The 18166-nt window shown below is 43.4% G+C and overlaps 1 protein-coding gene across 1 annotated transcript in view; it reads right to left on the bottom strand.

Moving 5' to 3' along the window:
* The window catches only part of ABCA12 (ATP binding cassette subfamily A member 12), an 88746-nt gene extending 72898 nt beyond the window's left edge, over positions 1-15848 (bottom strand). The window contains exons 1-2 of the mRNA XM_075710204.1: positions 15780-15848; positions 11420-11513 (exon numbers count right to left, since the gene is read on the bottom strand). Of these exons, the coding sequence (XP_075566319.1) occupies positions 11420-11513; positions 15780-15848 (163 nt within the window). The remainder of the gene's footprint in view (positions 1-11419; positions 11514-15779) is intronic.
* Positions 15849-18166: the final 2318 nt, after the last annotated feature.

The following is an 18166-nucleotide window of genomic DNA, read 5'->3' on the forward strand; positions in this document are numbered from 1 at the left end:
TACAAAAAGGGTGAAAGTTACTATTTTGCTATGATCTATGATATTAATTGAAATTGACTGAACTGTTTAAGTCTAAATGGACCATGTTTTATGTTGCCACATTGATTTTGCAGCTTTCATCGCACTGAGGTTTCAGGCCTTTGCACCAGCTGAGTCCAACCATTCATTTCAAGGAATTGGGCGTTTCAGCAGACTGCAGCCACAGCACCGTGAATGCAGCCCCCCATGTCACCCCCTTCAGCAGGGAGGCTGTCCACCCCTCAGAGCGGACGTAAGTGCTGGGAGGATAGCAGCTGTTATTATCCACACCAAAGCAAAGGAAAGTAAATAAGTAGTATTTTCAGGTTATCACTTCTTGTATTTATGATTACTGCTCCGCATGAAACAAGGGTATATAGATAGGACCACGTCCACATTCAGTACAGGTTACACTCTGGCTTACATCAGGCAGCGGTCTCTCGTGTAAACTAGCAACCAGTTTGCACAATGTGCAGAGTACCTTCCTTTCCCTCAATTCCCCAGTCTCAGCCCTGCTACTCTGACAGACACTAACTATATTGCATCCCCATAATTTGAACATGCAAATCCCCTTAAATATAATGGAGCTACACAGACCATATCTTATGCTTTCAAAATATTACCCATGCATTCCTTCTCCCTTTTCTGCCCACACTGTATTTCTGGTTTCAGGGTTTCCTACCTAGCTCTGCCATCCATCCTGCAAAACCAGGCAAAATGTACATTTGATTTTATTCATATCAAAGATATAGGATTGCCATTATGCATGGCTACTTCTTAAATAAATTTGGGTACATTAACTGTATTTTCTTCCTCCTTTACCATTAATTTAAAAAAGCATGCTGAGTTTTTCTGTTTTCTATCCACCTACAGTTTAGTGTCGTATCACTACCTCTCCCTGGCATGAATAGAAATTCTCTTAGCTTCAAATTTCACACACTCTGATACTGCATATACCTTGTGCATTAATTCCTTCCATAGTTCATAAAAAATCCATACAAATCTCAGCTCCCCCACTGGTGAATTAAAGGCATTAATGAGCAAATTACTTCATTAGGAAGTATTGTGTTTAATTGAAAATGCATTCAATCATTACTAAATCATTCAAAGAGACTTAATGACTGGGACTCTTCAGCAAAGAAAAAGATGGCCAAAAAGTGGTTTGATAGAGAAATAAAATCATGATCTTCAGTGAAAAGGGTGAGTAAATGATCATTCTTTGCAACACAGGGACAAAGAAACACAATGAGGTCATGAGGTAGCAGGCAAAAGGGACAGAAAGTACCTTTTTAACAAATACCAAAAATGTTGTGGAACTCACTGCCACAGGGTGCTGTATGCTGAAAAGTAGACACTCATTTAAAAAACAATTAGACAAAAATAGAATTGACAGTGGCTAATAAATATGATCACTTAGATTCAACCCTGTCCTGGTTTCGGCTGGGATAGAGTTAATTTTCCTCCTAGTAGCTGGCACAGTGCTGTGTTTTGGATTTAGGATGAGAAGAATGCTGATAACACACTGATGGTTTAGTTGTTGCTAAGTACTGCTTATGCTAGTCAAGGACTTTTCAGTTTCTAATGCTCTGCCAGGTGCACAAGAAGCTGGGAGGGGGCACAGCCAGAATAGTTGATCCAAACTGACCAAAGGGCTATTCCATACCATATGACGTCATGCTCAGTATATAAACTGGGGGGAGTTGGCCAGGGAGCAGTGATTGCTGCTCAGGAACTGTCTGGGTATCGGTTGGCGGGTGGTGAGCAATTGCATTGTGCATCACTTACTTTGTATATTATTATTGTTATTCTATTGTTATTATTATAATTACTGTTTTACTTTATTTCAATTATTAAACTGTTCTTATCTCAACCCAGGAGTGTTTCTCACTCTTACTCCTCTGATTCTTTCCCCCATCCCATCAGGGCAGGGGGAGTAAGCAAGCGGCCACATGGTGCTTAGTTGCTGTCTGGGGCTAAACCATGACAAACCCCTTCAGCTTTGAAGATTTTTCTAGTTGAGGGAACACTCTGTGCTTTGTGTTCCTACATGCTCTCCCAATCATCCCCGAGCAGCAGCAGGGGGTCTCACCCAGGGTGGCAATTCTGACTGTTTATCAGCTATGATTTATATTTATCTAAGAAGTCAAACAAAATATTTACTGCCATGGTGATCCCCTCCCGACTTTCTAAGCAAAATGTTTAACCATATTGTGTACACACAACCTTCTCACTTCCTTTCTAGTCTTCCCCACAGTCACACAGCATCACTTTAAACTTTATTCCTTTGCTTTGTTAAACAGTCAAAAAGTCATCATGTGATGAAACAGGCATGTTTGTCAATACTGTTTCTCTTCAACCACATGCAACTAACTGCCCATTTCCAGCTTTGTTCACATCTATTTATCAATAACAACTTAAGCTGCCTATCTTTTTGTAGAAAGCTTTGTGATAATGCTAGGACTTTTGATCTCTCTCCAAAAACTAAACCTGATCATCAAATCTATAGGATAAGATTAATTTTGAAGCAGGGTTGGTTTTTTGGTTGGTTTTTGGGTGTTTTTTTTTGTTTTGGTTTTTTGTTGTTTTTTTTTTGTTTTTGTTTTTTTTACACACATGGAGAATGGTCCAAATAGCCAGCTGGCCTCTCTCTTATCTATGGAAACAGAATACTTAATTGCCATGGCACTTGTATTGCTGTGACATTCATGCACTCAAACTCACATCTGACCTTGAAGCTGGAGAAAGGGACCTGCATGTTCCTAGTTACCTGGGAATGAGGTCTTTAGTGGGAGCAGGACCAGGAGGCAAATGCTAGCTGAGACTTTCCTTTACCTTTTTCACACCTGCAAGATCAATGCCGACACCAGTCCATGCTTGGGGGGTGGAGGGGGGGAAGGTGAGGACAGTAAGCGTTACAGTTCCCAGCAGTACAGCCCAAATCTTGTTCAGTGTGTCCAAACCCCATAGCGCAGTAGTGATTAACCCTGCTGATTTTAATGGGATTACTCAGACTTCAGGTTAAACACATACTTAAAAGCTGTGCTGGATCAGAACTAATGGTTTGGTATTACACTCCCTATTGCACTGTCCCTGTGCTGTTGCCTTTCATATCACAAAGCCGATTTTTAAAACCACTCTGGAGCTAGTAGGTGATGTCTTTCACCCTATTTTTGGCTAGCCAGCAGAACTGCCATTTACCTCCGCAATTTCACCAGTTGAGCAGACAGTACCAAAAGAAGAGATTCCCTGAGCTCACTCAGAAGTTGCAAGACAGCAAACAGCCCTAGTATCTATTGTATCAGAGTAATTTCTTTTCCTCTGCAAGCCTCCATCACTGCTGTATGTTAGGACAGGTTCATGCTGCAAGGTGGCACACAGTAAGCTCAAATACACATGGTACAACATACTGTCGCCTGAGCATACCAGCACAGATCCAAATGGCATGCAGTGTGGCGAAACCTGCCAGCTGGGCCCTGTACCACACATATTAATCATGATGATCTGGTGCTAGTCCAAGTCTCACTGTCCCTGGAGCACACACATTCCCCCACTGCCTTCCTATTATGCTTTAAGCAAGATCATCCTTGGCCCTCTTCCCCTCAACTCTGATTTTTATTTTTTTTTTCATTTCCCCATACAAATCATTAGGTAACAAAAAGATGTTGTGAGCAGCTATTACAGATACACCAGTTCACCTCTGTACCACACAGCCTACCCTGATTTGCAAGTCATATACCCATTACTTGGCTCACTATTTTCAGAAATGAAAGTTCAGCAGGACCACAACACCATTCAACCCCCCCCAGACAACCAGTGTGGCTGGGTGAGATTTCAGAGCTTGCATTTTTCATCTTCACAGCAATAGCATCCTTGTTTTCTCAAGTGTCTCAATAACACGATGTCCTCAGTTGTCTGCCTACGACAGTGAGATTGAAGCAGCAGACAACTCACTAGAAGACTACTCCCTGTGTTGGCGGCCTCAATGGAGGAAGCATTTCATTGCCTAATTCTTCCCTCGAGCATTTCTCAGGCTCTGCAAATAAGACGGCCAGCCCAGAGCAGACAGCATCTACTTCCATGCTTATTAAGACTAGACAAGCTAGTTTTGCTTGGCCACAGACCTTCACCTTCCACCCCCTTATTTAATAAATTAAAAATCAGCACTTGAATTTGAATGCATTGGGTTCACATATTGATCAGGGAGATAGATCATAAAGACCAGAGAGCATAAAAATTGCAAAGGAGCAAGAGAAAAAGCAGGTGTAAAGGAAGGAGAAAGAACCCCCAAACCAAACACAAAGAACAAAGGAGGGGAGGTGGAAACCTTTTAAGAGGTATTGCAAATTCAGGTCAAGATGGGGAAAAGAACAGAGCTGATGTCTGCACCACGGGGCAGAGCTTACGGGGAGGGATCTCACTGGAGGTTGACTGCATTGTGGAGGGATGCTCCAGTGCCTGAAGCACACACCAAGAGATTGGAGGAACTGTACACTAGCCCTTTTCCTACAGGACTTTTTAAAGCAATATTTGATGCAGACAAGGCTAACTTGCTCTTGTCTGTATGAGCAGCAGGGCACTGCACAAACAGGACCAAAGAAGAGAGTCAGAACATTTCCCAGCAAGAAGCTGGAACCTAAAAGCTTAAATCCATATCTAGACTCTTGAAAAAAACCTACACAAAAGCTATGCTTACTAAACCAATGTCTTTCAATGCCAAGTGCCTCCAGAGTCCAGGTTTAGATTCTTAAACAAAAGTGACCTTTCCAGAAACAGACATCAACAGCTGCTGACTTCAGTCCAAGCCAAACTGCTCAGCACCTTTGGAAAAATACTTCTGCACTTCTAGATCCCAGCATCTGGATTCAGATGCTTCCAGAGGTCAATTAGAATTAAGTGACTGCCCCAAGGCCCTGTTGTAATTCAGTGGGGAGGAAAAAAACAAAATACTGGTAACTCAGGAGTTCCCGTCTCCAACTCTAAACATCCTTCAGTCACACCTCACACAGCAGAAGAGTCCACAGAAAGAAACAGAGGCATGGAGATTTATGAAAAGGGAGGCATTGTAAACATCACAGTGCTCTGTTTAGGCTATGTGTCTCCAAGCTAAGTGAAAGCTTGGGAAGTTGCAGGTAACCGTATGGCTGGGCACTGCTTGTGTATGTAAGGAGATCAATGTGTATGTCTATTCCAGCAAATGTGGGGATAATTGATATAATTCATACCCTCTCTTCAGCAATGTTTCAATGAAACAGAGCATTATAAGGCAGTCTGCTCCCCAGCACAACAAAATGAAACAAAACAAAGTTCAGATCAAAGCAAGAAGGGACCTGAAGAGGCCTATTTTGCTAATCACCCTGCAGTTGAGCACAGACAAAAAAAATATCTGGTGTTCAGCTGTCTAGAAAAGGGGAGAAAACCAGAAAAGAACGGGAGGAAAATGAAGCAATGTAAAGGAAAACGAGGAGTGGGGCTGCTCCACCACAGGCAAATGGTGAAGGAGAGCTGGAAGTCTGATGTGTGCTTGTCTGTATACAGAGTAGGTTGAACCCTTGGAGTGGATTATACCTTGCATAAATACCCATGACTTATCCAAATGAATGGAGCGGCCTGTGTAGCTGAGCCACCACCCCAACTCCCTGTAATTAGCATGGGAACCTATTAATTTTTCCACACTACTGGGAAAAAGAGATGAGTTCAGGTCCCTCCAACTATGAAGCAAATTCCTTTAAAGTGCAAGTATCTTTTCAGAGCTTTCTCATCTCCAGGATGGTATCTCAGAGGAAGGATAGCGCTGTGGCCCACCTTGCTCCATGCCATCTGCCCTCACACGTGTCACACAGCCATCACTCGCACCGAGAATTAACCCAGCTCAAGGTCTTTGTTAACTGTGGAACAAAGTTAGTTTAAGGGCTTCTGCATCAGAGCAACATGCTGGGATTGAGGCAGGGAACAGTCAGAGCTAAAAGCTGTTTGAGGTCTTTAGTTATGCAGACCCACAGGGAAAAAGGCCCCTGAACTCATCTACCAACACCCTGCTGCAACAGCCAGAGGGGCAGAGACACACATGGGTGGTAAGGACAGAGGGTGATAGGCACTGCCTGCCACACACTTGGCAGAACAGACACCTCGCACCCATCACAACCAGCTGCCTTACCCCTTTGCCAGCGGTATGGGAAAGGGGATACTATCTGCACTTATCCTTTTCTTCTAAGCCATATAGAGCATCCTGCATCTTTCTGGCACTGCCCTGACCACGGTAACTCATGCCTGAGCTACCTCTAACACAGTAATAGTGCTCAGCACAAAGTCACAGGAAAGCTCAGTCTGCAGGTACAGCAAGCCACAGCCTCTCTTCTAAGGCATCTCAGATCTGTGCTCTATGATTCATACTGATTTTTCCAACCAATTCTGGACCTGTTCAAATCCTAGGTACTGATCACAGTAAGGCTGAATGGAGTATAACTCAGAGACACTCCTATCCTGGGCCCTCTCCCAGGAGCACTGGAGCCAAGAATGAGCGCAGAGTATGAGTAGCTGCTCCTGTGTAGTGTTATGCCACACAGCTCTGGCTCTAAACTAGACCTAAACAGCTATGCTGGTACTGGCAAACAGTCTAGTGCTCAACTATTACAATATTCCCCCAGAATATTGGCTGCAAATAGTAGCCCTGTGGAGCACTCTGCTACTGAGTCTATCACTAATATCTCTGAGTGAATGCAATACACCCTGCAGGCATCTCCATGGGGGTGATGAAATCTGCGTGGAAATTCTGGGCAGAGGTGAAGGATAAGATGTGCTTCACTGAGAGGAGTTCAGGCAACAAATTCCCTGGCAGAAAGAATTTGGTGGATTTTAAGACTAGGCCCAAAAGCACAGCTTCTTTCCATGAAGAAGGATGAACATCTGTGAATGAGGCATGGCTTTTGCAGCCCACTGTCTGTCCCTTGGAAAGCCAGGGGGAGCAGAGCCCTGGGTCTAACAGGAAAGCAAGGTTTCTACCACATCTTCTCCATACCACTAAAGAGCAGGGTTTCTGAATGTGTGGACAACTAACCACACCCAAGAGAGCTTCTACAGAGAATGATGAGGTCAAACTGACAGGAGGGGAGAGGAGAACAGAAAAGGAAGAAAGCGGGTGGGGAGGGTGTGACAGGGTGTGACAGTGCTAGTTGAAGCAAGGTGTGTAATTGGGCTTCTCTGTAGACTGAGTGGGTTGAGCCCTGAGGGACAGATTGTATCTCGTACACAATTCCCACACCTTGCAAAAACCTGCAGTGATGGAAAGGGACTTTTGTCCCTACTCACTCTAGAAAACAGGTGATACAGGCACAAAAAATTGGAAGATACCATCAAACCCAGTTCACTGGCTTTCACACTGTAGGCTTCCAATCCAGAGCTTCCTAGTCCACACATATGCCACAAAATGCATCCCAATACCTTTTAGCAAATACAAGGGCTGCAATAAAAAGGTCAAAAGCCACAACTTCAATGTGCATAGTAAGTTGGATGGGGATTTTGTGTGGTTAGACTCTCAGATCATCACAGGAACTGGGTATGCAGAGAAAGAGAAATCTGGTTTTCATTTCTCCTGACAATAATCTCTGCTGACCCAGAAATGAAACAGATCATGAAACAGATGCCTAGAAGAAAGAAGAGAGGTGGGTTTTTTTCCTCTTAGATACTAGATGCTTTAGTTGTGAAGAAAATTATATATCAGATGAATTTCAGCTCCTTGTTTTCCTCAGTTCTTAGTTTTCCTGTGAGCATCCTCTTGACTGGTGACATTTATTTGGCATGTCATTTCCCTTTGGAGTTCAGTCTGGCACAAACTCCCATTGCATTAGGTGCTACACAACATAATTCAAAGCAAGCAACTTGCTCTTGCAGGAAGCTCTTGCCACTTGCTCATTCTTGACTGATATTTGCTAGGTAATTTCTCCACATAATTCTCAGTCTATTGAATGTGTATTAGATGTCCCTCAGAAGAACTTCCTGTCTTGAATTTGAGCTGGCTTGATTGAGCAAATAATACATTTCATGGTATTTCTGTGGCCCTGAATATATGAGAGAAGCTTACAGACTGAGGTCTTCTGTGGAGTTATCTCTAAGGCTTCAAAACTCAGCATCTGAGTAGCTTATTCTATCTCTGTGCCTGTGCTTCCTGACTTTTGTCTACCTGCAATAATCTCTTGACAGCAGAACTGAAAACAGCTTCTTGTCACTACTGAAGGATTGTGTCTTTTAAGGCAGGCACTGGAACTCAGCATAAAGTGGATTTTATTCCAAAACAAACAAAAAAACCCCTCCTGTAATAGTTTTCCTAGACGTGTCCACCCGCTCTTTTTTTCCCCCCCATCAGAAACAGAAGTTTTGAAATTATTCATCTTTTGCTTTTCAAGCAAAAAGCTGATACATTTCTCCAGTTGTCAAAAAAAAATAGTGTAATTGTCAATTGGCTACTCTTGTTTAACTAGAAAAGCAGCAGAAAACTCGCTGATTGATGCTCTGGTTAACGTTCTTCTCCATCCCCCTGGGATTCTTAGATGGCCTCTGAACATTTGGATCACAAGAATACACCACAACCATTATTTTCCAGCATAAAACCTCTCTTGCAACAGAGAGTTCCTATCATCCACTTCTAAGAGACAGACACCTACTCACATACTTACTGAGTCTTGTCCCAAAACAGCGTTAATCTATAGAAGAAAAAGGAACTAGACCAAAGATACTGCCCAATCTTCCCCTTTCCTGCAAAGGGCAACTGATGGAGCTACTCCTGTTCCTAAGAACACTCCTTCCAATCCATTAATTTAGAGATGCAACCATCCAGAGCAAACATGCTCCAAGTAAATATACATTCAAACTAATAACCATATAGAGCAAAAGAGTAAATATTTTACCATCCAGCTGGCTCTCTTGACATTCATCTTATCTGATTTTATCAGAGACAGGAAGTGCAACTGATGGAGCAGTGTGGGAGGACTGCCATTTCCACACCTGGCAAAATCTGGAGTTTTCACAAAATACGTGTCCTGTCTTGCTGGCTCCAACTGGTTCAAGGGAATTTGGGAGAACTTAAAATATATAACATGCCTAAAGAGGCCTTTTGCTGACAGCAGATGGGCTTGGGGTTAAGAGACCACCCTAACACACCAAGAATGTCCTTCTCCATTAAAGACTTCCTGTGATACTGTCAGAAAGTCACTCAGTCTGGCTTTCCATCCCTGGCTACAAAATGAGGTACACAAACCTTTAGACAGATTAGGCTGCAAGCTCTCTGGAACAAGGGCTATCCTAATTGTATATCCAGTATTTGTCACAATGTGGCCCTTTCTCACACATCACACAGAAACAAAGACTTTTTAATCAGAGAATCACACATGTCACTGGGTCAAACATTTCCAGTGCACACACACATCAAGTATAGATCCCTCACCACCACATTTTACACATCTGATAGCTACAAACTCTGGAAGACAACTGCTTGTCCTCACCACTGTCTCCCCTCCCCCTGTGTCAGTCTCCTTGCCCCACATATAAAAATCCAATATTGCCTGTGCCAGGGCTTTGTTCTTGTCAAGCCGATGACAGCCTGATGCAGGTCATCCATGGTGGTGTCTCTCCTATGAATCAGATGTGGCAAATCTTTTAGTAAGGGTAATTTTTGAGGGCCTATTCCTACCCTGTGCTGGGAAACTGTGGCTCCCACTAAAAGCTCTCTGCACAGCTTTGTGCTGCAGCACATGGATGTGATTCAGCAGACTAGATGTGCAACATGAAGCAAGAATCTTGCGTATACTTTCAGGGTCTCTACAATAAGGGCAAGGAACCCCTCTAATGAGCAGATAAAGAGTACAGCTTCATGATTGATTTCTCCCAACACAGGTGTTTCTCCCATCACTGAAAAGAGGGGCCCAGCCCTTTCACACACTCCTCTCCCCTCCTCTGGGACTGCACTTGTGAGGCCACAGAGAGCAGAATCAGGGATTTGATCCAACTCAGAATTAACACTTTGGAAGGGAAAAAGGCCTCCAACTGGAAAAACTCCTTGCTCTGTTTTACCATATAATTTCATGAACAAATGTGGCCAGGGTTGGGGGCATGCTTCTTCTGATGGTAATAAGGACTCATTAAATCAGTGTAAGTTTTTTAGAGCAGATTCAAGCACACCCATGCTCTGACATGTAGACACATTCTCCTGACCCATGAAGCAAGGCCTGCAAATGAAAATGACCTTGTATAAACTCTTCACCCATTTAACCACCAACAACTATTCACCTACCCAAATTGCTGCTCTTTGACTTGCTAGAAAGGGCTCACATACACCACCAGGTCACAGGAACCAAAGAAGTTACCACTCTTCAGCTGAGCCTTAGTAGCAAGCTACCTAAATAGGTGCTTTTTGCCTGTAGCACACACCAGGTAAAATCTTTCATGTTGACCAATCTCACATTTGTTACCTCACCTTCATAATCCCACTTGAAGCCTGTGCCCTTACTCATTTTCCTGAGTGTCATGGTTTAACCCCAGCCAGCAACTAAGCACCACACAGCTGCTCACTGACTCCCCCTGCCCCAGTAGGATGGGGGAGAGAATCAGAGGAGTAAGAGTGAGAAAAACTCCTGGGTTGAGATAAGAACAGTTTAATAATTGAAATAAGTAAAATGGTAGTTATAATAATAACAATATAATAATGATAATAACAATAATAATATACAAAGCAAGTGATGCACAATGCAATTGCTCACCACCCGCCGACCGATACTCAGACAGTTCCCGAGCAGCGATCGCAGCCCGCTGGCCAACTCCCCCCAGTTTATATACCGAGCATGACATCATATGGTATGGAATAGCCCTTTGGACAGTTTGGATCAACTATTCTGGCTGTGCCCCCTCCCAGTTTCTTGTGGACCTGGCAGAGCATGGGAAGCTGAAAAGTCCTTGACTAGCATAAGCAGTACTTAGCAACAACTAAAACATCAGTGTGTTATCAACATTATTCTCATACTAAATCTAAACCACAACACTATGCCACCTACCAGGAAAATTAACTCTACCCCAGCCGAAAGCAGGACGCTGAGTAAGATATCTCCCAGCTGCCCTCTTGTCCCTCAATTTATTTTGTAAATTCATATTGCTGTCTAGAACAGCAGAATCTGGGTGCATCTTAATGAGACTGTTTTTAAAGTTGTTTCTTATTATAAAATTAATTTGAAAACAAACAGAAATAACCTCAGAGGAACACACACATTTTATTTACAGGATGCTGCATCCCAGGAAATCTCCACTAGAAACTACAAAGAGCCAGATTTGTAAAAGTAACAAAACACATCAAATTAACACATCAGTCACTGAAATGAGAACTAAATCCCAAAGACATAAAAACAAACTGGTTACTTACAGTTTGGCTGTGGTTCTGGAGGGAATTTGAGACGGATAATGGCCAAGATTATGAAAACAACCACAGGCCAGGAAATTAAAATGAACGACCATACCTATAAAACAGCAATGAAAATATATCGGTTACATTTGTTGTATTGATATGTCTCAGAGCTTGTCTGGAATGTGCAAGTACTACCCTAAATGAGTTATAGGATGCACTGTAAATCACTACTGTCTTGGTATGCATACTATTAAAACCCAAGTATTAGCTATGCAGGAAGAAATACTACGTAAGATTTCAAGAACAAATAACAAGCCTGAAAATAACACAAGCCTTCCTGTGTTTCAGCTTGGCTGATAATTAAGGGGGACAGTGTTTACACAGCTTTGAGACACAAAAGGATGCTGAGAAGTACAAGACTTTTGGACACGCTGATCAAGATAAGAGCTGTGTGAAAGGTTGGTTTGACTTTCAGTGAATGGCACTGCCCAAACGACGGGTAAAGATTACCTTGATTTCATTATACCTCAAAATTAAAGAGTTTGACAAGTGAATTGACAAGTCGGGGCGGGGCGGGGGGGGGGGGGGGGGGAAGGGGGAGATGTCCCCAAAAAGTTTCACTGTTTTTCACAAAACAGTAGTTCAGCCTCACAGTAGAGCTGAAAGAAAGGATTTTCATAGTAGTCATTTATAAGACATGGAGCTCAAGCAGGATGTAGGAAGGGGTTTATGGAGTTGTGTAACCAGTCAGCTGGAGAAGTCACATTCGAACACCGATCACCAGGATCCCTCATACAAGCTTCCGACCCCAGCAACCTGACTCCCTGGCACCTTTCCATTTCCAGACAGTAGTGGTCCATATAGATGAGCTGAGATGGAGGAGAGATGATGTAAAATTGGCCTAGTACAGTGGAAAAAACATGAATATTTATATAGCTCTTGCCTCTGACATGAGGGCTGACCACTTCAATGGACGAGAATGAAGAAAATACAGTCTGCTAAACATCTAGTGTAGTAAACCAATCTAGGTAGGAAGTCCACAGTCACTCTTAAAACTACAAACCTTGGAGTTTTGTAAGCTAGGAAAATGCAATAATTCAAATAATCAACTACTTTTGCACTAGGTGGCTAGCTTGCTACTGTGCTTACTAGATTAGAGTTCTCCATCCATCAGTAGTTAAGCTCAAACTATTCTGTGCTGCAAAATTGCTGTGCTATCTTCATGCCAATTTTTCAAACTGCAAAGATGTCTTTCTTCAAAATCATCCCATTTTTCATAGTTGTGTTGCTACTTTTTTCAGATCAGCACGTATTACCGAAAACTGTTTTTCCAAAGTAATTTCAAGCCTGTAATAGTGTTTTCATTTCCTGTAATGCTTACTGGAACATAAAAACAAACAAACAGACAAACAAATCCTGGAGAGCAATTCACCTTAAAGATGGTTGTTTTACAGCAACTCCATCCCTATCATCCCTGATGACATGACACAGCCATGAAAGTAGGAGCAAGATTCACGCCCCAAAATAGGCAACTGACAAACATCAAACCACAAGGCACCTCCCCACATATCTCTTCAGAGAGGGAACTCCTATAATTTCAGCATTCAGCAACACTTTAGCTTTTACAGACAGTACTCTTCCTGCCTTTTCTATATACACTGCCATTTATAACAAGATTCATCACTGAAACTAGCATCTTTTTATAATTTTTTTATATCACTCACTTTCCCTATAATCAGTCCTCAAACACACTGTTCAACTCTGATTAATTCACATGCAAATGGTATTATTAACGTATCCTCCTTGTTTAGTACAACGTAGGCTAAAGTAAAATTATGGGGTAACAGCACAGAAACTGATATTAGTCAGAGGCTGCCTAAAGGAAGGGCAAGAGATCTGTCATATTCTTGGGGGAAGAAATGAATACTGATTGTCTCTATTCAGGGAAATCTTTGTAGCTCCCCATTTGCAGCTAAAATGGTGCTTTTACCCCCCACTTTCCAGAGAGCTCTTCCCATAGTATCTCTGTCTTTTGACTTAATTGGATTTAATAGTAGCTGGGTACATCACTTGCAACATAACAGCCTTCCCACTGTCCCCAGGCATTTCTAGTTAACAAAAACAAGACAACCACACTGGCCAAACTGATTGCAGGTGGAACATGTTGACTTGAAAGGAGCCATAACCAACCCCAATTTGGCTCTTGGGACATTAAGCACTGTGCTATAGGTTGCATAATGCTTTGGTTGCTGAATTATTTCACTGCTAAAAGTAGCTTTAATTGCTCAGACCTGACTTAGTATCTCTGGACACAGGCACATTTTCTCTCCCTCCTGCCTCTGTTTAAATAATCAAGCTGCCTAGAAGTGACAGATGGAAAGCAACAGAAGTACAAGAGGCACTGAATTCTCCAGTCCCTCTGGGAACACAGGCCAAACCTTGCTCCCAAGAAGGCTGCCTCCTGAACTCATGACCATTCCTTTCTCAGCAGGAGTAACCTGTAGAGGCACTCCCTGGCCATGGATGCAGAGCTTCAGCTGATTTCAACAAAGTGACAGTCAAGCAAGCTGTAGCTCTCCCCATGCTGCACAGGTAGAGGCAGTCTCTCCACGGGCTCTGGAGAGAGCTCGCAGGGGAAATAAAGTGTAAAGCAGAAGGCAGAAGCAAATGTGTTTGCCAGCCCTGGAGAGGCTGATAAACAGAGCAGGAAAGCACTCGAGTCTGCGGGGGGAGGACAGGGGCTGCCTGGTGTCAGACCATTCCGTGATATACCAGTCAGCCCCAGCAAGGGCAGCCAACACCACTGCAGCAGCAGGAACCACCTTCACCCATTATCAGAAACCGAGAAGCACAACAGAACAATTCCCCTGCAAAACATGCGTGTTACAAAAAAAAAAGCTTTCTAAAAGCCTGGCCTGTAAGTGAAGTCAGATTACACAGGTTAAAACACACAAGCAGGAGGACAGAGAAATCAGGATGTGTTTGGGAACAGAGATCTGGGTTTACCTCCTCACACACTCTCCATACTGAGCAAACTCCCTAATTTGGAGCAAGAGGGAAATGTAGGAAAGTTGCAGGGATTGCCTGCCATATAATAATCAGTAGTGGCCAGATTTTTATTTTAATTGACATTTCGATTCTACAGAATTGCTATTTCCACTCCACAAGAAACCAGAATTAAAGCAACTGAGCCTGTATAGTCAGAAGTACAGGTAGGGCTTAGGTTAGCATTCAGCTCTTGTGTACCCAGAGTAAAAGAGACCCAAGCCGCCTGCTTTTAACAAGGCTGTTACAATTTCTCTTGAGAAATTAGAGGTAATTTATTGGAATTCCTCTGCACCTCAGAAAGTCTCCTGTATCCTTAGCACCAGCAAAGGACACGCTACTCTAAGGTGCACAGCATCTCCACAGCTCCTATGGAGGATCACAAGGAGTCAAATGAACTCAGCACCTCTCTGAATGAGGCTCCAAAACAGAGGCAGGACAGGGCAGGCAAGAAAAGACCTTGCAGAAGCATGTGGTGATATGAAGTCTTTCGCTCCATCCTCATATCACACCCTCCATAGCCCTTTGTCTTCTGTCAGCATTTTCTGCACCTGCCAAGGCTTCCATTTAACCAAAAAGTTTAAAACCCATCCCATTTGGATTACTAGCAAGAGGACAGGTTGCAATACAAGTCCATGAACTGCAGCATGCTTCTGCTGAAATTACAGTGCAGCTGTATTGAAACCAGCGGGGGACAAAACTACTGAGCAGACTTTGCCTGGACACGCAATGCCACCCAAAGGAACATTTGCCTCCCCGATGCTGCCACAGTTCAGATTGTTCTCTGGATATTGCTGGCAATGGTTTATCTTTTGGAAAGAAACCTGTCTGGGGTGTTTGATTTGCAACACGCTGTATTGCACTGGAAATCTGTCCTACCTACATCTCTCCAAGCTACTTTTTTCTTTGTCTAGCCTTTACAAATTGCTCTATATAAGAGTACCCCCCAATGCCCCCAAATCACAGGGACTCCTTGGAGGCTGTACACAGACTGTGGGGTCTGCTCACATGGGAGCAGGTACAGAACTACAGCCTTAATTCAGGTCTGCCTATGAGTTTGTGCATGATTTTGTTTGCACAGACCACTGCCCCGAGGAAACAACAGTGGCATCCGTGGTACTCAGTCTAGACTCCTGAGCCCTCGTGCAGACCTGCAATGCAAGACTCACCTTCACTTCTATGCCATTCCCTCCCTTCCCTCTGCCTCTATCACCAGGCTTCAAAATATTTCTATTTTAATACTGTGACCTTCCTCTCCTGCAGTGCCTCCCTTGCTCCTCAGCTCCTGTGATTTCCAGGTCCCTCTTCTCTACTACTTTGTTTTCACACTTACCGGCTGCCTCTTGACACTTAGCCAGTTCTTCCACAGCAGGATCCTCAAGTGCTGAGAGAGCGCAGCCATCCTTTGCTCACCCAACCAAAAGCGAACGGGCTGCGTATTCTTCCTCCCCAGGCTTAGGAGGCAAAAGTGGAGGCTCTAACCCAAATGGGCATCCAGTGTCCAATATCCAAGCCCCTGCCTCTTCCCCACAGCATAGCTCTGAAGCAGCTACTTCATCCACTTGTGGCTGCCGTACTCCTAACTGTAGCTCTTGTCCACACAGCAATAGCTCCTAGCAAATTCAACAGGTTATTCTTCTCCACGTAGGCAGGCAGACGCAGCAGCCTGCCTCCACTTGTGTTAATTACAATATCCAGCCTCTCCTGGCTGCTCGTTGTTCAAGCCCTAACTGATAAAATGGATAGCATTCCAAGAAGATGCTTCTGCTTAAACAAAAGGTGATGCATGCCTCCTCCTCCTCCCCATGATGAAACTACCTGTTCTGCCCACACACCGCTTCTGCTGTTGATGACACCTCTCCAGCAAAGAGTTAGGCCACTTGCCAGGCCAGTCCAACTTCCCTCAGTTCACACAAAACAGCTGGGAAGCATCCACAGCATGCATCTTCCTGGCATTGCTGATTTGGAATAGGGGGTGCGTGTAATATTTTTGAATGTATCAAACCTACGTATCCAGGGAAATTAAATGAAAGATTTAATAAATAAATGAAAATCCCAGGGACTGATCTAATTGCTCAGCTTCCTACATCTTCCCTTTCTTCCAGGAGATCAGTCCTGGGCTTCTCACTGAGTCAGTATATCGCATCAAATCCACTGGGAATGGGATTGAAGGATCAGACCCCACAAAGATTTCAGAGTACTAGCATAACTTGAACACTGTTATTATTCAACTGATCACTGAATTTTTCAAGCTAGTGGTAAGATATCTAAAAACCAGCTAGAAATGAAAGAGTAAACTGCAGGTACAGAGGGAAACAATGACAGCAGAGGGGACCACTCATTGTGCCAAGGACTATAACAAATCTGAGTTTTGAAATCAGATACAGACTTGTTTGCTCTGGCCCCTCTCGGAAGAGGAGCATGTGCACTGAAGTGCCCCATCTGGTAACACTAAGATCATCCTCAAAGTGCCCAGGCAAGCCATGGAAGACTTCACTGCTCTCAGCATATTTCATGAGGGATCAAAAAAGATTCTCCTACAAACTAACTTCGTGCCTCAAGAATGAAAAACATCTTGAATGAGTCCTCACCAAACTTCACCCAGGGACAAAAGTGGAGGCAGCAGCCCTGCCATCCAGAATAATCTTGGAGCAGAGGAGCTTTGATCTAAGGATTGCAGAAAGCACTGAGTAAAGGTAAGAGAGAGACATGGTACTCAGTGAAGAGAAACACCTCTGGATGGGTTAGGAAATACTTCAAAAGTGGGAATAGCAAGAGAGATGGAGCAGTCCCTGCCCCACATACCTTCAGTCTAAATAGATTGGGCATTCCAATGGTGGGAGTGGAGCTGGAGCTAAAATGAGCCTAAAAGGCTTCCCTGGTGTAGTTTTGATAGTTATGGGGAGAAACCCAAATGCCTAACCTCCGAGCTCTACATTCACATTTTTTTCTACCAAATGTCCTTAGGAGAGAGAATGATCTCATTTGGGTCTGCAAGTCAAGAACAAGCACTGCTCCTCAGGACACTGTTCTAGTTCAGCTACATGCAAGAGACACAGCCAAATTCATTGCATTTGGTCCAAACACCATTTGCAAATTTGATTCACTTCCTCTCTGGGGCTGAAAAAAGAAATCCAAATATAGATAATTCTGCTCTGAGGGGGTAAGGGAGAAGAAATTTATAATTTCATCATTCACTGCTTTTCCAAGGTCTTTTAAGGCAAGCGTCTGATTGCTTCTTTTTGGTATTCAGTCAAACAACTGTTTCAAAGAACGCTGTGATTTGGATAGTAATTTTCCCAAGCAAATGCACATCCTTACTTCCTTTGTGAACTGAGTCAACAAACATTCCCCTTGGGAAGTACCCAAAGGGTAATTTGTTCAAGTTCACCACTGTAAAACCAGAATAACTCAATGTCAATTGGCTCTCAGAGCACCTGCACTCAACTCCCCAAACACCAAACTGTTCCAGTTTGAGAACATAAGATGAGAACTTTATTAAGCCGTTGTACCTTTTTTCTTTTAAATTCCTTTACTTAACAATTCCTGCAGATGGCACAGGAGGCTGTGCACCTACATGGCCACTCCTGGACAAAGTGACCAGAGCAGACAGATGTCCCAGTGACAATGCAAATGTGGATATAGGCTGAGGGGGAGAGGAGGGAAGGGCCAAATTCTTCCTTCTCCCAATAAATCCTCAGTTGTTTTATTCCTCTGGTT

The sequence above is a fragment of the Pelecanus crispus genome, chromosome 5, assembly GCF_030463565.1.
Source record: "Pelecanus crispus isolate bPelCri1 chromosome 5, bPelCri1.pri, whole genome shotgun sequence".
In the NCBI taxonomy this organism is placed as follows: domain Eukaryota; kingdom Metazoa; phylum Chordata; class Aves; order Pelecaniformes; family Pelecanidae; genus Pelecanus; species Pelecanus crispus.